This window comes from Exophiala aquamarina (genome assembly GCF_000709125.1).
Source record: "Exophiala aquamarina CBS 119918 chromosome Unknown aczIA-supercont1.2, whole genome shotgun sequence".
Taxonomy (NCBI): Eukaryota; Fungi; Ascomycota; class Eurotiomycetes; order Chaetothyriales; family Herpotrichiellaceae; genus Exophiala; species Exophiala aquamarina.
The window spans coordinates 4,420,960-4,439,554 of NW_013550586.1; the positions used below are offsets into that span (position 1 = coordinate 4,420,960).

Here is an 18,595-nt window from a genome sequence, read left to right on the forward strand (position 1 = left end):
CTAGACAGGATCACAGATACAGTTGTATGGTCCCGGCTATTCACTGTCATCGTCTTTCTCATTACGCTTCCTCTTGCTTGCTTTTGCATGGCCAACGTGGGGTACCGCATCTTTGTCCTCAAGCACATAACACCTAGCATCCCTTTCTTCCCCTCTCCATGCCCCTTTCCGCTTGCCATCTTCGTTTCGAGCATGTCCACTGGTGATATCGCCAATAGTTCTAGCATGCTGATATCCCGGATAAGCAGACCAGGGAAATTTGAAGCTCTCAACCACTTTAAATCCGCAGTGTCTTGCCAAGTCTCGGATGTTCCACAGAGTATATGGTTCACCCTCAAAAATCGTCACGAGGACCTGCCCATTCACAGCTCCTGCGTTGGAACGAGGCGAATTAGTCATGTCGTCTGACAAATACTCCTCGTCACTTTTGTAGACCTCGGATTGCGAGTTGACTCGTGCTGGCCTCTCAGGGGACGACAACAGATCCTTGGCTGCTTTGAAGAATCCAACCAGCAGTTCCTGGTTGTGGCGTACCTGACGGTTCACATCTGTGCTTAACCCTCCAACATGTGGAAAATTGAAGACAATCTTCGTGAAAGGAGTAGATTCTCGTAACATTTTCTTGTGTGCCGATGAAAGCTTCGTTGCATCAATCCCGTACAGAACATCGATTTTCCTTGCGGTCTTGTTTGAGGGTGACGGTGACGGGGAAAAGCCTTTCCATTCATTCTCGGGGACTTGCGATGTGGGAAGCCCATCGCACATGTCCAGGTACTCGGGATCAATCTGCGAAAGCGTCCCAGCGATGTCTGGATATTTTGTGTGGAGAGTTTCCCTTGTGTCGAAACAAGTCGAGATGACATGATAAAACTTATGGTGAAGCTTTAGGGCCAAGGTGAACGAGAAGTTCCCTGTATCATAATTTTCAGTCAGATATTATACCTCTGTAGATATTCACAGGTATGATCCCGCAAGGTATGTAGCTTACCTTCACCCAAGAGCAGGATATTATCATGCTTCGTGAATGGGATCTTTGGCCGAAGTGGAGCGCCTCTGCTTTTAAATTCTTGCGCATTCTTCGCCGGCAACGCTTGCTTCTGGCTATGCTGACGTCTCACAACTGCACTTCTGCTATTTTGGGGACTGTCATGGTGATTCGAATGCTTTCTAGCCGGACGTTTGACCTTTCCCATTTGTGAACGTCTTTGATTTTCCGTGGCTCAGCGAGCCGTGGCGGCATCTGACGGTCGGGCTACCATACGCACTATCACGGAAGTTGTTTCAATGCCATATTTTGAGTCTTATTCTGTGAATTGGGGAGGATTGCCAGAAGACTGCACGTCCAGATATGTAACTATCCAGAGGACTTTCTTTTTCCCGAGTCTCATACGTTCGCGCCAAGAAATGCCAAAGCTCTCTATAATTAAGGCTAATGCTGTTTGGGGACAAGCCATGCCGCTGCTTCTTCCACGCCCCTGGCCTCCTGGAGCCCGGTTACAGTCTCAAGTCCTGCGACAAAAACGGAGCAATCTCTTCTTCACTTTGTCTTCAATGTACGAAACATTCTCCTTTATCATCCTATTCCATACTCAAGTCTGCTGACAGCCAGGAAGCCGCTTGTTCTGTGCCAAAGACCATGATGGACGCCAGGGTGGATCGGTCTCTAGAAACATCATCTATTATCATCTTTCTTTGCTTTTGAGATCGTACACCTTCAACCTCAAGCCCCCCTGTGGCTTGATGGTAATGAACCCGCAAATCTGAACCATCTGATCAGGGGAGGTAGTTTCAAACGCAAACCTCGTGATGAGCAGCGCCAAAAGACACTTCATCTCCAGTCGCGCAAAGCCCTGCCCAATGCAGCTTCGCGGACCGTGCAGGAAAGTGAGAAATGAATATGGGCTCTCTGCTCCTCCATTTGCAGCGTTAGGGCCGTCGATCCATCTGTCAGGGATGAAGTCGGCAGCATTGGCACCCCAGAGAGCACGATTACGATTGACGGCCCAAGGAGGGATTGTTACGAGTGTGCCTTTGGCAATAGGCACATTGCGGATCGTTGTGGACACGATGGCTTCGCGAACAGTGCTAGGTGCTGGAGGATAGAGACGCAGTGTTTCGTTGCAGACGGCAGCAAGGAATGGCATGTTCTCTGGGTCGAAGGCTGCGGCGTCAACCTCTGATACAGGGCCGTTAGGTAATTTGGCGCTGCACTCGGCTCGGAGACGATCTTGGATCTGGGGATGCCGCGATAGGAGCCACGTGGCCCACACGAGGGCTGAGGCCGTGGTATCGTGGCTAGAAAACGAGATGAGCTGGTCAGAACATCGAAAAGGCAGCATCATTGATGGGGTAGAAGGTTATAACCTACCCAGCAGCGAGAAAGGTGAGCAACTGTCCTATGAGGTAGTCATCGGAAAAATCGCCAGACTTCATTATGCTTGCAATGATATCTGTGCTGTGAGGCGTTGATTTCTCCTCGTTTATAACTGCCTTCTTCTCTTGAAGCAGTGCTCGAACCTCTGACCGCAGCTGCGATTGCGCCTCTATGGTTTTACTGTAGCCCTTCCACCCGAACTGTTGGAGGAGCCATCTTGGAAACAGAGATTCGGCTAGCATGAAGAAAGAAGGTGGTTCCATTACCAATTCATAGAGCTTTGCCAGCTTCGATTCTTCATCATCGAGTGCGTTGAAATCCATTCCTACCCCAGCCGCTCCGATGATGTCGAGGGTGACACGAGATATTGCACCAGTAATTTCCACTACTCCGCCATCAGCCTTCTTTACCTGCCGAGCTAATACTTCTATGAGCGCGAGGCCCTTGGAGTAAAACAAAGGTGCCAGGGCGCGCGTCTGGCGGCCGGAGAATGCTGGTGCTGCCACCCGTCGCATGGCCTTATGCACATTCCCCTCAACACTTACCAGGCCCTCCCCAAGGATCGCAGTGAGGATAGTCCTGGTCATTGCTGGCTTCTCCCAGTCATAGTTGCGGGAGTTCAGTACGTCCATAATTGCGTCAGGCTGGGTTACAATGATCTCGCGGAAAAGGTAGAATGGACCCCAGAGCACAATAATACCGTCATTTTGCGTCTCGTTGATCCAATTTTCAAAGACGGACGTGAGAGGTTTCCCTGCATTGAAATTTAGATGACATATCAAAAATCTCTCGCCCGGGGGAGACGGCAATCGACGCAACGGCGAAGTGAAGAATGGCCAGCTGATTCGAGTTGCTATGTACAACCATACCAGCACGTGAAGCGTCCATGTTAAGTTCGCCCTTGAGGGAAAAGTATTATCGCTGAGCCAGTATCTGACCCCTAGATATATTGGTTGAGCAACTAGAAAGCTTGTCTGGGTGATGACTCCCCGCCAGTAATGCATCTTCACAAACTCAAGTCATAAAGTGCGTTGGAACCGGGGAATTGATCTTCACCTTTTCATGAGTTGTGCAGACGAAACACCGAGTACATTGTGGCTCAATGCCCGTTAACGCAACTGCGAAACATAATAATAATTAGTTGGGGATGCTTGAAAGTGATGTTCCACCACGAACAGGCACCAGCTATTCCACCTGCGTTTGACTGAATTTGGAGTTGGGAGAATGCTGAATAACTAGCTAGTTACATAAATAATAATTAGCACAAATCCTGGGATTATTGACTAGGCCGCCTAACCATTAGGAATTGATTTTGCAACTGTTACGTGAGTGGGTAATAACTGATAAGGCACCACAGGAGGAAATTTAAACTTAATTTCAATCCGCTTGCATCCAGGCCATGCATATACCGTTCGATACCCCAAAAGCCTTCAATCTTGTGTGTATCACTGTTGGTTATACCGACAGTGGAATGTCTCTTGGTTAGTATCCAACCAGTCTAAACAGAGGTCTCCAAGAGCATGTGCGGGCTCTAGAACATTTTCCATTGCACACTCGAAGTAACTGGTATGGGGGAAATAAGGAAATTGCTCAGAGAAGTCTCGGGGTGAGGATATACCTCCAGGACCCAGGCATCCGGCGCTATCTGACAAGTTTGCAGGCCAGAGTTCCCAGGAAGACGGTTGTACCTGTCGAGGGAATTTCTGGCAGAACTGTCGCAACATCTTCTCACTTGAGGCAGCGGCCGGATTCAGTCTCTTGATGGCGACAAGTCGTTCTATTGCTTGTAAAGTAAGCTTTCTGTGAAGATCCTGCTCTAAAGCACCTGTGAGGGCTCCCTCGTCTGATAAGCCGGTAATGAATATTGAGATATCAATGATGTAGAAAGGATTGTCATGGGCTCTTCTCTGCAGTAAAGGTATGGCCTCAAAGATCGCATATTGTAGATCCAAATGTCGCAACGCGGCATTGACCGCCGCCATATAACTTGAAGACTGGGTTTTAATGTATGGTTTGTGCAGACTAAATAGGACCATTTCAAATTGTTTTAGAGAGAGGAGACGTTTCAGATCGAGCTGGCAGATACTCATATTTGAGGAAACCCTGTCAGGGTCGATTTCCCACGAAGAGAGCAGGTTGTCTCGAAGAGTACATACCTCCGTGTGAAGATGCATTACTCTGGAGTAATCTGGACACAGAGATTTGCCAGCCGATAGAGAGATGATGTCGTGCATTCTGTGAGCCAGGGTAAGTGAAAGCGACGTCTTCGCGGCCTTTCCACCCTCATTCGGTACTGGAATGGTCCTAGCTGGATCTCTTGGATATTCACAATCGAGCGGCACAGAGACAAGACAATCTTCTCGATGGAGGAACCGGGGCTTCTCAAGGACCAGGGAAACAGCACTGAGCCCGTCAGAAGAGATGGAAAAGAGTGAATATTGCCCACCTGTCCAAGACAAACAGCCTCGCCCAAAGCCGTTTTTGATGCTCAAGATCCCAGATCTTGAGGAGATTTGACTCGAGAGTGCTCTCGGGACACTGGCGAACGTTCTGTAGAAGTCGATGCAGTCCTAATTGCTGTGCTTGCCTGCATACGTGTGTCAACTGTCATTCACAAGATGAGACTAGCTCAATACCTGACTGCACCGCCCAAACGGTACCATGCTTCAGAATATCGACCAGCATTCTTGAGCCAGCAAAAGGCAAGAAGGTCGTGTTCAACAGAGCACATGGTAGGTTGATGTCGACCTATCAGCTGAACCAGCCGGTTTCCGTTGATATGATATGTTTCAGACAAGCGATCAAGGTCTTCTTGGTTGGCAAGTCCCAAGGTAATTGCGGCAACATGGTTCAATGGTAGGGCATAAAGTGCCTGTGCGAGCATCTGGAAGAGCAGTGCAGTAAAACATTGCAACTCTCGTTGCAGTCTATTTTCACACTGCCTGAGACGGTGTTCAGGAGGGACCATTCTCCATTTTTCGTACATACTCAGAACACGATTTTCATCGACAGTCATTGCACCCCAGTAAAGATCTTCGAAGAAGAATTTCAGAAGCTCTTGTGTGATATTAGCCGGTGGTATTTGCCCTAGGAGACCACAATAAACGTGCTGAACATTGCTCTGTGGGTCTAAGATAGAATAGGTCTGGTGTATCATTTGATCTTCCACACCATTCCGCAGTTGCAAAGGGTTGGCCGCACCCACATCTGCCAAATAGCCACTGTGAAGATGTGTACCTTTTGTGGTTGGAACAGCGTTTACATTGGGTGGCTCTTCCTCCAGATGAGGCTTGAGACCACGGGCAGATCGCGCCTGGTTTACGCCGTTGGGTGGAGCTTTGTCGGCCCTGAAAATGCATTGCTCGGGTATCTTTCGAAACGTGCATTGATTGCATGGTCTGCGTCGATTGCATTTCTGTTTTCGACGATAGCACTCCAGACAGGAAGTGACGGGTCGACGCTGCGAAAGCATTGGCTGGCTTGCTGGCTGTATGTTGACTGATGCCATGACCGCCAGACATCGGCTCGAACGGTCTAAGCAGAATAGGAACTCAGGTCTAGAAGTTTGGACGTGTCAGGCTTCTTTGCCAGACGACAGACAATGACTTGCAAGTGTCAGAAGGTCCTCCTACAACTGGTGAGATTTAGCAAAGGTTGTGAGCGGAAGATAATCCAGGGCATCCCTGGTTCTTGTACAAGGCTAGGCTAGCGTTCGGCCGAAACTCTATTGATAGCACCATAGTCCATATTCCATTCATGTTTTTGTGAGGCATATTGACGATGGTCAATATCTACTGGAGAAAGTTGAGCGGTAAGGTGCGTCATAAGATGCTCAGAAACCAGTACTTCTCATGATCCATGTCTCTAACTTCTGAAATGATGGAGTTCGCCATTGGCACAACATTACGACCAGGGCTCAATCACAAATTCGGTCAACAAGCAGGAGTTGAAATGGCCTTTGGATCTTCCACCCAGTCAAAATTGCCGTGCATAGCCGTGAGCCAAACCTCACTTGCACGACTAGCCATCTTCTGTGGCTCGTCTGTGCCTTTTCGAAGGGTCCCACTGAGGAACGTGTGTGGGAATCCCGGGTCCCAGTCGTAAGCTGACTCTACTTGAGTAACTTCTTCGTCCGTCAATGATACAGAAAGCCCATCGATGTTGCCTTTAATGTGCTCGACTTTCCGCCCCCCAACGATTGGGAAGATATAAGGCGCTTTCTGTCGAGTATATGCGAGTGCAACATTGGTGATGGTTGTTTGCTTTGAATCGGCAACGGTTTCGAGAGCCTTTGATATTTGCCTGTTTCGAAGTGAGGTAGCGCCTTGCTTTCGCCCTTCTTTGCTTTGCTCTCGCTCACGGAAACTAGCTTCGGTTTGGAAATCGCCTTGACCAAGAGTTCCATAGGCACAAATGGCCATACCTTCCGCTCGACACATTGGGAGGATGTCTCGCTCGACATCGCGCAATGAGGCATTCCACATACCTTGGTAGACAACGAATTGACGAAGTCCATGGTCACGAGCATACTGATTGGCCTTGGAGACCACCCATGCTGGACAATCTGAGATACCAAGATAGAGAACCTTTCCCGAGACCACCAGATCGTTGAGATTGTGCATCAGCTCCGGAATAGACGTCGTATAGTCCCACCAGTGAACATAGAGCAGGTCGAGGTAACTTGTCTTCAACCTGAGCAACGACGAGTCTACTGAGAGTCGCAGCGATTTGGACCCGTTTCCCTGGGTGTTACAGCGAATTTGAATCTTGGGATCTTGCATGTTATAAAGACCACTATATTTGGTGGCCAAGACAATCTGATCTCGGTTCTCCCTCAGTTGCATCCATTCTCCCAACCAAGTCTCAGTTTCCCCATAGTGGTAAGCATTGGCAGTGTCAATAAAATTGCCACCCTTCTCGAAATATTGATCAAGGATTTCGAAGCTAGACTCTTTGGTGCACTCCCCAAGCTGGGCCTTCCAAGCATTCCCAAAGTTCATGCTTCCCAAGCATAATGGAGAAACAAAGACAGCCGCCGTGGGAGCCAATTGGCGGTGGCGAGCGAGCAAAGAGGTTATCGCTTTGGAAGTCATCTTTGTTATGAATATGATAGCAAAGGCAGCGCGTGAGGATGAAAAGTTGAGAGAGGAGTCCTACCCGCACAGCGCGTGCAATATCTTTATACTAATTGGCGAGTCTAGCATAAAAGAGCCGCGGACCGTTGGATGTTTCATGACTCCATACCTCGTACATATGTCTGCTTTAGAATTACTGACAAGGTGGAGATGATCTGTTGATTGGCTGCTTCGGCCGAAATAAAATGCAAGAGAGACAATGTCTCGATAATTGGACAGGAAATAATCGTTGAGGAAAGCCATGATCACCATCTGGGTAAAAGAAATGGCTTGTCCGCCTCAGGCACCACAACGACCTCTGAGGCTCATCGGCCGAGCGACGTTGCATACCTCCCATGTCGTGTCGACCTTTCGTGCTGTGCAAATGAGGAGCCGACTGTGGAAAGGGCAAAGCGCATATTCGAGAAAGAGTCGTCGCTGACACGAACGTGAAGTGGCTGCCTGAGAGTTGCTCCCACAACTCAGAGCACAACATGTGTTGGCGGCTTGCGAGGAAGTGAGATGAGATCCATTTCGCTGATGGTTGTTCGGAGACTTGAAACTCCATGCCGAATCCTCCTTGGCTTTGACCTTTGATAGTCTTATGGATAGTTGTTCTTTTGCCTGTTTCTTGATAGAATTCGAACCACACAATAGCTTGATAGAAACAATCAATGGGTAAGTAATCTTGCTCGTAGAAAGTTTTCTTCATTTCTCCAAGTCCAGCTGGATTTCGTCAAAGTGAAATATGCTGGATGCTGACACAGTCCGGCAACGGCTCCTAAAAATACAACATACGAAGAAAGGGTTCACCTCTAACATATCTAGGACATTTTTGTTCCATCACAATTATTTCACTTCGTATAATGGATCAAGTCGCCTGTTCCGAACACATAGGTTTGTAGGCTCCTGTTTAAACACCGATCTCTCCCGAAAACGCCTCGCGATGCAATAAAAGTTTGAACTCTATTGATAGAATCTCAGTTGCTCCTAGTCTGTGACTGCGCTCGGGGGCCGCTCGAGTCGTTGCGTGCAGCCTATGATTTGAGACTATCACGATTGCTCTGACTGCTGGCACTCATTGTGTTGGAAGTTGGAAGAAGACCAGTCTTCGGTTTTGAGCTATCTCGAACCTTTGCCAAGGTGTATACAATGCCACTCACAAATCCAATGAAGATTGCAGAAACGCTGGGAACGGTGACTGGCGCATCGAAAAAGATGAGACCGGAGATGGCAATCGGAAGTTTGTTGAGTGAGCCGACCATGGAGTAGGTAGTGGAGGAGGTCGCACGGACACACCACGCAGAGGTGTATGAGATGAAAATCGAGGAAAGGCCAGTGAAAATCATGGCTCCAAAGATGGCATTTCTGGAATCGACCGGGAAATTCTTGCCGATATTGACGTAGGACCAGTCTTCCACAATGAAAGATCCAATGATCAAGACGGGGATGGTTAAAAGGTTGTTGTAGAACATGGCTGACGCTCGTTAGCATGGCTCAATTTGGGAGGGGAAACCAAAGAACTCACTGTCAAAATCCTTGAAATTGGTGAGCTTGATGCGCTTGCGCATACCAAGAAGGTAGGCAGAAGTGCAAAAGCAATTGAAAAGCATCCAGATATAGCCAGCATTCAATGTCGCCAACTGCTGGTTTGCAGCGGCAGCGTTATGAGATCCGTGTGACTCTAGAGCATGCTTGATATCGGCCCAAGCGGCAACGATGGAACTAAGAACCATCAATCCGAAGGAAAACAGGGTCATCGAAGAAATAGAGCCTCCGAACCACAAAACTTCACCGTATGCGGTCAAAATAATGGTCAAGTTCTTGAAGATCGTATACACTGGGATCGAGAGAAATTGGAGGGACTTGGTGCCTGTGTAGATCATGCCGATGAGTAGCAGTGACACGGGAAACCCTGTCAAGATTAGCATGCGTCTTTTCTGGTCGTGTGCTGGATGTCTTACATTTTTTGGCCTCATCTGTTTTGAAATCTCGGTAGGTAATGATGCCTGCAGTCTTACAGGATTGGATGGCCACGACACAAACAGTGGACTGTACCGGTGTTAGTATTTTGAGATTTGATGAGAGCAGAGAACATGACGAACTTGGACCGCCAGGAGGAGGAAGTTCAGGTTGTAGTCTGGAAACGAGAGAATGTACTTGTTGGCGACGGTCATGAAAATGGAAGAGGCGCAGTAACTCAGGACGGGTAGAATGGGATTGTTCTGCCAGTTGCTCGAGGGCGGCGAGAACCTGGGAGGAGAATGCTGCGGAGGGCTGAAAGTCCTGCCCTGCTTCTCTCCAAGTTCCATCTCGTTGCCATCGAGAAATCTCTTCTTCTCTTCTTCGGCCATTGTCAGGTATGATGGCTGTCGATGGTGGCTATGAGTGCTAGGCTGAACGGGTCTGTTGTTGAGATTGAAAAGAGTGGAGGCAGACAAGACCGCAGGATGAAACGTGTGGAAGGTATATCAATGTGAAGAAGGATCTGGAGGCAAGAAAAGAAGAAGGCAGCACTCGATAGATGAGATTGATGGTGGGAAAAGGGAAGATGCACGGGGCGCATGCAACTGGGCGAAGAGAATGGAGAACGTGTTGAAGTGGGAAAAAAGGGGACGACACACGACGCGCAAGGTGGATGAAATTTTTGAGGACGGAGTACGAGTCGTGCCCCATCGTTGGCCACCCATGTATAACTAAGAGGGACGCCTATGGCGTGTGGCCCGTGGCTGACGTGCGTCAATCTTGTAGGGACTGAAGGGGGCTTGAGGCCGTCCCCCAACGCCTACTGTAAGCAGGCCCAGAGACCACTTAAGCATTTCTGCTTCAGCTTCTTAACCCGCCACCAATATCATTTTCCATGGATCTATCATTTTGGCGTCCGCGCTCCCGCGACTTCTTCCGGTTATCTAATCACCTTTAAGTCGCCTTTTGGACTAGCGCATGGCTTTCCATTGCGTCCCTCCCTGATCGGCGTTGATGCGAGACCTTCAAACACAGGTCGACTATCTGGTCGCAATCTCATAAACCATGTCGGAGAACTGCATCCGCGTTGACGCACCTGCAGCTAGCAGAACCTCGAATCGTCCCTAATGCTCAGTTCTATCGGCTTCATCTTGCTGAGAATTGCACTTCATACCGAGTACGAGATGGCCTTGTGGGTTAGCAGAGATGGAACCCTGATTCCCCGTTGATAGGATTCTCTCGTGTAGGTCTCATCCTCTGAGCAGGTCAACTCTGCTTATCATCAATCCCATTCATCGTCGTCGTCGTTCGCTGCCGTCTTTTTGCGATCACGAATCCCTCGTCGACCTTCGTGGAATGCCTCCCTTGCATTATCATGATCACTGTCATCATCGTCCAAGTGACCAAGAATATACCTCTTCTTCAATACAGTCCAATTTATCAGCGTATCCTCGAGAGCGCGAGTAACGGCGAAACTCTCCTCCTTCCCATCCCAGCATAATCCTTCAAATCCAGTGACTTTGCCTTTAACAACTCCTTTCACAAAGCCAATCACACATGGTAGAATTCTGACTCCGAGTTTTTCTACCACAAATGGCGCATTCTTGACATCGATTCTTGCAAAAGACACGTCTGCTTCCTGCTGCTGTGCGTGTGTCTCTGCAATCTTCTCACAATGCACGTCCATTGCGCTACATCGAGCGAACTCAGGGTGAAAGAAATGGACTACCGCCCTTTCATGCTGTGTGGTGAAGCTGAGTGCTTCGTCGTCGCTTTTCAATGTAATGAATGCCTTACTTGTAGCTGTGAGAGTTCTTGGCGCTTTCGCAGCCTCGCTCGCGGAGCGGAGTTCCTGGAGCCTTCGAGAACGGTAACATGAATCATCTTCTTCCTCGAGTGAAGCCAAAAGAGCATCTGCATCGTCCTCTTCCTGGTGGGTTGCTTCCGTGGGATCACCGTAAACTTCGCTTTTGCTTTGCTCTTCGGACATTTTGATTCTCGAATCATTCAATCGGCTTAGTGCCGGAGACTGTATGTGATAAGGCTGCGCACAACATCGCACCACAGCCTCACCTTATCGACTGAATGGATTTGAAATTAAATGTGCAAGGGTGTTGTTGACCCGAGAACGTGCTACAGAGACTTCGCTCCTATTTGACGCGTCGGCCCATGGCGGTTGTGCTCCACCGTAGTTATCGAACTGAGGAATTCCAACTTGGCAGGGTGCAAAACTCTTGGCACTGCGCACACATTCGAACTTACGGAAAGACCCAACCACTTTTGAAGATTGACCAGCTTGAATTTGTGACGACCATCGCAACACCAATCCTTCGGCGCAAACACAGCACAAATGGCGCCTCCTACACAGAAGCCGAAAGGTACGATCTCGATCCCTCATTTCTTCCTCAACCCTTGGTTCTAGAGACTCCGGCTACCTGTCGAGATGGACGACATCCCGAGTACAGAGAAGCGCAGGGCAGAGCCTGCCTAGACCAGAGATGGATCTCTAGATAACCAGTCCCTTTGTGACGAACTTTTGCTGACGAATTTACGGTCTATAGGTGGCTCTAAGAAGCCCAATGCCAAAGCCAACCAGGCCGCAAAAGCTACGTTGAAGGGTGTACGTTCTCGATTTGCATTGCCGATCGGATGAATGACCAGCTCATAAGATATCTACAGGTGCACGCACAAAAGGCTCGCAAGATCCGCAAATCCACGACCTTTCACAGACCCAAGACCCTTGTTCTCTCCCGATCGCCCAAGTACCCTCGCAAGTCCATTCCCCATGAGACAAGACTCGACCATCACAAGATCCTGATTCATCCACTCAACACTGAGAGTGCGATGAAAAAGATTGAAGAGCACAACACCCTGGTTTTCATCGTCGACACAAAGGCCAACAAAAGACAGATCAAGGAAGCACTCAAGAAGCTATACGATGTGGACACAGTCAAGATCAACACCCTGATCCGACCAGATGGAACGAAGAAGGCTTTCGCCAGATTAACGACGGATGTGGATGCTCTTGACATTGCCGCGACGAAGTTGTCCATTGTGTAGAAGGAGATTTGAAGGGGCGGTAACGGGTGCATGGCTCGGGTTTTTACTCAGTGGAGCGATCTTATTTTATGCGTCTTCATTGATGCCTCAAAATCACAACGGAAAAACTATTCGGAACGAGAACAGCTCAAGATAGATGTCAGGGCGCCGTTCGGAATCGGTGCATGCCTTCCAAACAAGAAAATGAGAGCAGAATTATTTCTATCTCGTTCGAGTCAAATATCAATTGAACACCAGTGAATGGTTTTGTGAGATTCATGATGATGGTACATGATGTCCAGGCTCCTCACCTCCTGATATAGAGAAGAGAGCCTTTCTCCAGCCATATGCAAGTGATCCTTGACCAAAATGTCCTGCAAAACAATATTTCAGTCACAATTAAGGCGGCCACCATCTTCGTCTTCCCGACTCATTCTATACTCTCATCGAGACTATGTAGTAATACAAGATAGGCCGCTTGACACATCGACCAGCCCACCGACACATCATAAGCCCAGGACCACGGCTATTGACTGGCTCGCAAAGTCTCCAGATGCTTCAGGATCTGCAGATTCGAATCATACCAGCGGTTGACGCAGTTGCTCATGCACGTCTCCTCCTTGCCCGCCATCTTCCCCGACGTTATCGAGCTTGTAATGCATTTTTTAAAACAGATCTCGGCTAGGGAGTGTGTGTCTGCGCGAGAACAAGAATTCAGCATGTGAGTTACCTGATGTACAAATTCCATGTACATTGCAAGTGATGAGCATGTTGCTCTAGGGTTCAGAACGCGGGAATGTGGAGGGGTTTAGGTGGCAAGGAAATCTTTACTTTTCGCGATCTGGCTCTTCTGTTGCTCGCTTTGCAGGAATAACTGCAGTTGTCGTTGCTCGTTCGGCGAGAGGCGCTGCAGGTCCTCCGGCGAGATGTTGAAATCGTCATCCATGGTTGGAGCGTGGTTTGTTTGAAGCGCTTAGTGTCTTTGAATGCGAAACGTCGCCTCGTCGTTCAATACCAAGCTGTAGTTGGTAAAAGGTACTTGAGATGACCGGTGGTGGATGAGCTAGGTCGCGGAAAGACGTAGGTAACAGATTCGTGGTTTACAAAAAAGTCTCCCGTCCCTGGACTCAGGACTTGGAGAAAATGCTTTGCCGGGAGGCCACGCACGTGACCGTCCTCAGAGTTCTATTGATACTGGTTCTATGAATTCAAATTTCAGATCACAATTACTAGAATCCTTGGATTTTATAATAAGATCAAACTCAAATACAAATATCTGACTACCAGGAGGAAGAATCGGGCTCTTCTTCTCCGAGTTTTCCAGATAATCCCTGCAAGCCGCTTCTTTCGACATTGGGAAAGGTACTGAATCAAATTTCGATTTAAGAAGACATACCAGTCAGTCCCTTTAGCTCTGAGCCTATTATGAGCAAATTTCGAATCCTGTGTCTCAAAAGCACACACAAGCCATACTCAGCTCGATGCAGGGACAAGGGGCAGTCCGATCAACGTTTTCCCTCCTGCGATACAATCTGCAATGAAGGAACAATGACCACTTGCAAACCTGGACCACTCATGTTCGACGCTGCGTCGAAGGCAGCATCAAACTTCTCGAGTGGGAAGGTGCCGATCGTCTTGATGCCCCCCGCCTCACCCAGTTTCAAGTATCCTGTCTCGACCATATTGATCATCACGCGCATGTCCTCCTTCGTGTACATCCACTTGCCTTTGATTGTAATGTCGTAAAGCATGATGTGCTGAGTCGGCAATGTCAATTCTTGATGGGCACCCATCAAGCTCACACGGCCTCCTCGTCGCAGTGATTGGATACAACTTTTGAAATGTGTGCTTTTGACTGCTTTTCCAGGAGAGATGTCCAAAAACACGTCTGCCAGACCGTCCTTGGTCAGTTCCTTGATGTCCACCTCCACATCTCCGGTGTTTGGGACGAATCGAATCCTGTCTCCAAAGCCGAGACTTTTCAATGGCTCCAAGGCACTGACAGTCCGACTCATTGCGACTACTCGAGCGCCCATTGCAAGAGCGGAGAACACAGCAGCGCTTCCGAAGGCACCTGTGGCCGGTGAAATGATGACCTTCTCCCCCGCTTTGACATCAACATCACGAAGTCCTCCAAAAGGAATTGAAATTGTCAAGAGGTAGACCAAATCAGTCAAACTATACCCCAGACCGCCTCCAGCAGGGTTGCCCAGCAATCGTGCCTCGTCCATGGGAAAGCAGTTTTCGAGAGGTAGCCTGGCATATTCTGCATACGTGCCATCGCGCCATACGGTTTCCATGAGCTTGTGGCTGCCCGGGGTAAAACCACCGGACAAACCATGCAAGAATAACGTCGTAGTGTCATCCCGACCCTGAATGTAGGTATCGAAATATATGAGCTGCCCGGGTCTGAGCTTGGTAGCATCTTCACCGACAGCTACAATGTGCCCAACAGCAGATGACCCAGGCACAAACGGTTCTGGATAGCCGTAGGGCTTCTTGCCACTATATACCCTATCAGCGTAGGTCAAGACGGCAGCCGCAAGTATGCGGACGACTGCGCTCCCAAGTTCTGCTTTAGGTGTCTCTTTCTCCACAACTGACATGTCGTACGGGTCTCTCGTAGAGTGGAGGACAAGCGCTCGATGCATCGCGGGGATGTTGGGCAAGGTTGACTTGGACATTTTCACAATAGTAGTTCGACAAAAGTTTTCGACGACCCGGTACGAAGTCAGGGAGTCTGACAATGTAAGCTTCGATATGGACCAAGGACTTGACAACTTGGCTGTCTCTTGGGGGTATCTCGAGTTCGGTCGTGCTGAAGAGGCCGCAAGATGAGCGAGCTGTGCTCAATATAAATCCTTCTCTCTCCAGATCGATTGTGCATCGAGAACCAGCTTGATGTACTCTTTGATAGGCTGCTTCGGGAAATCCTTCAATTTTATGACCGAACCGTTGCTGTGACCGGGCATTATAACATGATAAACCTAGTATCAACTATCGGATTTAAGCTGAGCTGCTATCTCCATGCCCTGCTGCATGTCTCTCTTTTCCAATGAAACCCGAGCGTCAAGCTCATTTCGTGGCCGGCGTCGGGGCTTGTTTGATGCAGTCTGTTCTCTGAGTGTGAGCTCGAAGCTTCACACGTGGGATGTAGTGGATGTTACCGCCACCCACTTGCGAGAACGCGAGTGCCATCACGCCCGCAAATGTTTATTTGGGTTTGAAACTCAAGTCTTGTATAAAAAGAGTGCTGTAAGAAATGCTTCCACTAAGACCGTACTCATGTTGTAGATTCTGAAAAATGTTCAAAAGAGAAATTGGGTTAGCAGGTGCAGTGTCTCGATGCAATCGATCTTTGGAGTTTGATGAGTGTAAAACAATTATATCAACACTTGCAGCTCCTCCATATTATGGCATTTGCACGGAGATGTCTGTCTGCCTGTAATCGTAACGATGGTCTGATCATAATCCCAAGGTCAGGGGTGCTGTACTACCGCAGGTTGGGACATATCAACCAGAACCCTGCTGATAGATCAACCAAGGGGGTTCCAATTGTAGGTAGCCCTCAAGTATTGGTCTTGAGGCTAGATGAGCGCAGAGCATCAGGGCTCAAACCATGTCGCCAATAGAAGTTGAGCGTATCCCCTTTAGCGGAACCGGTTAAGTCGTGCTCGTTGGCTCCTGACTTTTCTCCGGAAACCCGAATTTGTATGAGAGGCGTTTCAAAAAGCGCAAACTACTTTGAATCCAAGATGTCTCTCAGCTTTCTAGCGTCCATAATTTCTGTGCATTCAAATTTCCGACCAAAGCACCAAGCCAGGAGCCTCTCTGTTGAATTCGCCAAGTAAGGTCTTTCGATCCTGTCCATTGACTTAGACTTGCAGTGACCGCGACCTCATCCTCACTGGGCACTCTAATCCAGACATCTCGATCTTCGACTTTCAGAATGTCAATGGAGATGGCAGTCCCAGTGAGCCCTAGGTATTGCTGTAGGGCCAGCGTGAGGTATGTTCGAGCTAAGACCTCATCAAGATCAGGTGATGATTGTGATGTTGCAATCAAGGACCTCAGAGAAAGATGAAAATAGGAGTATGGCGCCTTCTGGAGAGTGAAGCTCATGACATGGTCGGGAGAAGAGGAATTTGATTTCTTCATGATAGCAAATTTAGCCTCTGACGCCACAGATGTTGTCAATGAAGTGGTACAATGCTGTAGACTTGTAAAAGATTAATCAAGACCATGTGGCAACGTAAGAAGGCTCACGGTCAGCTTCTAGCAAAAAAGAAGAGTCTCACAGTAGTTCTTTGGATAAGACCACGTTGAGTGCATTGACATGTGGCCGGTCAACGCATTAGACAGACCTGGAGCATTGGAGTTCTGAAAGACACGCCTTTTTAGCATTGGATCATTCTAGGATTATACTCAAAGTTGTTCCATTACTAGGAGCACTAGCAAACTGATCCGCATCGGCATATGAGGTCCAGGTCGTTGACATTCACTCGTGAAATCTTACGGGCACAGGGCGCCCATTTCCAGGGAAAGTCTCCCGACCAGTCACGTGAAATGGTCTTGGCAAAGCAGACCCACCCGTGCCTTGGCTGCACCCGCACCGCACACAATTCTCTTTGCCCACAGAATTTCCTACAGCATTTGCGACAAGTTTAACAACGACTCCAGCAATACCAACACTCGTCAAAATGTCGGACAACGGCGAGGTCGAAGTCGAGAACCCTGTCTCTGGTTACGCCGTTCTTCCCAAGGAAGTCACCAACGAGATTGGTAGCATCAAGCTCTTCAACAAATGGAGTTATGAAGATGTGGAAGTCCGCGATATCTCTTTGACGTACGACACCAACCACGACTCGAGACCTGAGCAGATTTACTAACAAATGTATACAGCGATTACATTCAAATAAGATCCCCTGTCTATATCTCCCACTCCGCCGGTCGATATGCCGCAAAGCGATTCCGAAAGGCTCAATGCCCTATCATTGAGCGACTCACCAACTCCCTCATGATGAACGGCCGAAACAACGGAAAGAAGTTAATGGCTATTCGCATCGTTGCTCATTCTTTTGAGATTGTATGTTGCTGATCACTCCAGGAGGTGGCATTTTCCAGCACAGGAATTGAGGGCTAATCATCGACTTCTCTAGATTCACATCATGACCGACCAGAACCCCATTCAAATCGCCGTCGATGCCATCGTCAACTGCGGCCCTCGAGAAGATAGCACTCGAATTGGAAGCGCTGGTACCGTCCGAAGACAAGCCGTCGATGTTTCTCCTCTCCGCCGTGTCAACCAAGCCATCGCCCTCCTCACCATCGGTGCACGTGAAGCCGCATTCCGAAATGTGAAGAGCATTGCTGAATGCCTTGCTGAAGAGCTGATCAACGCTGCCAAGGGAAGCAGCAACTCCTATGCCATCAAGAAGAAGGACGAACTGGAGCGCGTCGCAAAGAGCAATCGGTAAAGCAGTTCTTGTTGGAAATGGTGTTTTTCGGCGGAAAAGTATGGTGCGTTCTGCTCGAGTGGACAGCCATAGCGAGTGTATTAGTGGGAGCAAGTGCTGTCACCGTGTGGAATCCATCGAGATTGCATACCGGCTGGTCATGACTTCAGTGGGAATGCAGATCCAACTTTTTAGATCAGACTGACGTCCCCAAAAACGAAAATCAGAGCGAATTCAACGAAGTTCCCTTATTCTTCCTCTTTTGCCATCCTACCCACATTAGATGAACAACAGGTCTCTGAATTGCAATTTATGCTATTGAACAACACGGTATATAGGTCACGTCGTCTACTTCTTAATTGAGTGGCTGCTTGAGTTTGCAAGGTGAGCGTCGCATCTACACGTATGACAAGATACAGGGGTGCTTTGCTGCACATATGGCGCTCCAGAGCTATCAATATAACCCATTGCGTGTCCTTTTCGGTTCGCTGACATTGACGAATAGGTGCAATTTTATCCAGGTTTCTGCCTTACACCAGCCTGACCGATAATGATGGGTGCCTGACTTTGTCCACAGCGCTCGTTGGAAGTGGTAATTTGCAGTTTCCACTCCTGCCGCCGACTCCTATCAGTATCGTCTGTGTCGA

The 18,595-nt window shown here is 48.7% G+C and overlaps 11 protein-coding genes across 11 annotated transcripts; 2 read left to right on the forward strand and 9 right to left on the reverse strand.

The window, feature by feature from the left end:
* Nucleotides 1-36: 36 nt before the first annotated feature.
* A1O9_03407 (uncharacterized protein) lies at nucleotides 37-1,193 on the reverse strand (the record flags this gene model as incomplete). Its single annotated transcript, XM_013408972.1, has 2 exons — nucleotides 37-911; nucleotides 989-1,193. 2 exons carry the CDS (start codon nucleotides 1,191-1,193, stop codon nucleotides 37-39), a joined length of 1,080 nt encoding a protein of 359 aa, XP_013264426.1.
* Nucleotides 1,194-1,682: 489 nt separating this feature from the next.
* A1O9_03408 (uncharacterized protein) lies at nucleotides 1,683-3,006 on the reverse strand (the record flags this gene model as incomplete). Its single annotated transcript, XM_013408973.1, has 2 exons — nucleotides 1,683-2,295; nucleotides 2,369-3,006. 2 exons carry the CDS (start codon nucleotides 3,004-3,006, stop codon nucleotides 1,683-1,685), a joined length of 1,251 nt encoding a protein of 416 aa, XP_013264427.1.
* An 813-nt stretch (nucleotides 3,007-3,819) lies between these two features.
* A1O9_03409 (uncharacterized protein) lies at nucleotides 3,820-5,882 on the reverse strand (the record flags this gene model as incomplete). Its single annotated transcript, XM_013408974.1, has 3 exons — nucleotides 3,820-4,777; nucleotides 4,821-4,961; nucleotides 5,011-5,882. The coding sequence occupies 3 exons, from the start codon at nucleotides 5,880-5,882 to the stop codon at nucleotides 3,820-3,822; spliced, it is 1,971 nt and encodes a 656-aa protein (XP_013264428.1).
* A 424-nt stretch (nucleotides 5,883-6,306) lies between these two features.
* A1O9_03410 (uncharacterized protein) lies at nucleotides 6,307-7,467 on the reverse strand (the record flags this gene model as incomplete). Its single annotated transcript, XM_013408975.1, has 1 exon — nucleotides 6,307-7,467. The coding sequence occupies one exon, from the start codon at nucleotides 7,465-7,467 to the stop codon at nucleotides 6,307-6,309; it is 1,161 nt and encodes a 386-aa protein (XP_013264429.1).
* Nucleotides 7,468-8,525: 1,058 nt separating this feature from the next.
* On the reverse strand, nucleotides 8,526-9,842 carry A1O9_03411 (GDP-mannose transporter; the record flags this gene model as incomplete). Its single annotated transcript, XM_013408976.1, has 4 exons — nucleotides 8,526-8,965; nucleotides 9,017-9,403; nucleotides 9,453-9,540; nucleotides 9,594-9,842. The coding sequence occupies 4 exons, from the start codon at nucleotides 9,840-9,842 to the stop codon at nucleotides 8,526-8,528; spliced, it is 1,164 nt and encodes a 387-aa protein (XP_013264430.1).
* Nucleotides 9,843-10,735: 893 nt separating this feature from the next.
* On the reverse strand, nucleotides 10,736-11,443 carry A1O9_03412 (uncharacterized protein; the record flags this gene model as incomplete). The annotated part of the gene is made up of 1 exon (XM_013408977.1): nucleotides 10,736-11,443. The coding sequence occupies one exon, from the start codon at nucleotides 11,441-11,443 to the stop codon at nucleotides 10,736-10,738; it is 708 nt and encodes a 235-aa protein (XP_013264431.1).
* Nucleotides 11,444-11,803: 360 nt separating this feature from the next.
* A1O9_03413 (large subunit ribosomal protein L23Ae) lies at nucleotides 11,804-12,513 on the forward strand (the record flags this gene model as incomplete). The annotated part of the gene is made up of 3 exons (XM_013408978.1): nucleotides 11,804-11,831; nucleotides 12,015-12,073; nucleotides 12,133-12,513. 3 exons carry the CDS (start codon nucleotides 11,804-11,806, stop codon nucleotides 12,511-12,513), a joined length of 468 nt encoding a protein of 155 aa, XP_013264432.1.
* Nucleotides 12,514-13,018: 505 nt separating this feature from the next.
* On the reverse strand, nucleotides 13,019-13,438 carry A1O9_03414 (uncharacterized protein; the record flags this gene model as incomplete). The annotated part of the gene is made up of 2 exons (XM_013408979.1): nucleotides 13,019-13,188; nucleotides 13,324-13,438. The coding sequence occupies 2 exons, from the start codon at nucleotides 13,436-13,438 to the stop codon at nucleotides 13,019-13,021; spliced, it is 285 nt and encodes a 94-aa protein (XP_013264433.1).
* A 559-nt stretch (nucleotides 13,439-13,997) lies between these two features.
* On the reverse strand, nucleotides 13,998-15,176 carry A1O9_03415 (uncharacterized protein; the record flags this gene model as incomplete). Its single annotated transcript, XM_013408980.1, has 1 exon — nucleotides 13,998-15,176. One exon carries the CDS (start codon nucleotides 15,174-15,176, stop codon nucleotides 13,998-14,000), a length of 1,179 nt encoding a protein of 392 aa, XP_013264434.1.
* Nucleotides 15,177-16,254: 1,078 nt separating this feature from the next.
* A1O9_03416 (uncharacterized protein) lies at nucleotides 16,255-16,650 on the reverse strand (the record flags this gene model as incomplete). The annotated part of the gene is made up of 1 exon (XM_013408981.1): nucleotides 16,255-16,650. The coding sequence occupies one exon, from the start codon at nucleotides 16,648-16,650 to the stop codon at nucleotides 16,255-16,257; it is 396 nt and encodes a 131-aa protein (XP_013264435.1).
* Nucleotides 16,651-17,192: 542 nt separating this feature from the next.
* A1O9_03417 (40S ribosomal protein S5) lies at nucleotides 17,193-17,969 on the forward strand (the record flags this gene model as incomplete). Its single annotated transcript, XM_013408982.1, has 3 exons — nucleotides 17,193-17,338; nucleotides 17,395-17,578; nucleotides 17,652-17,969. 3 exons carry the CDS (start codon nucleotides 17,193-17,195, stop codon nucleotides 17,967-17,969), a joined length of 648 nt encoding a protein of 215 aa, XP_013264436.1.
* Nucleotides 17,970-18,595: the final 626 nt, after the last annotated feature.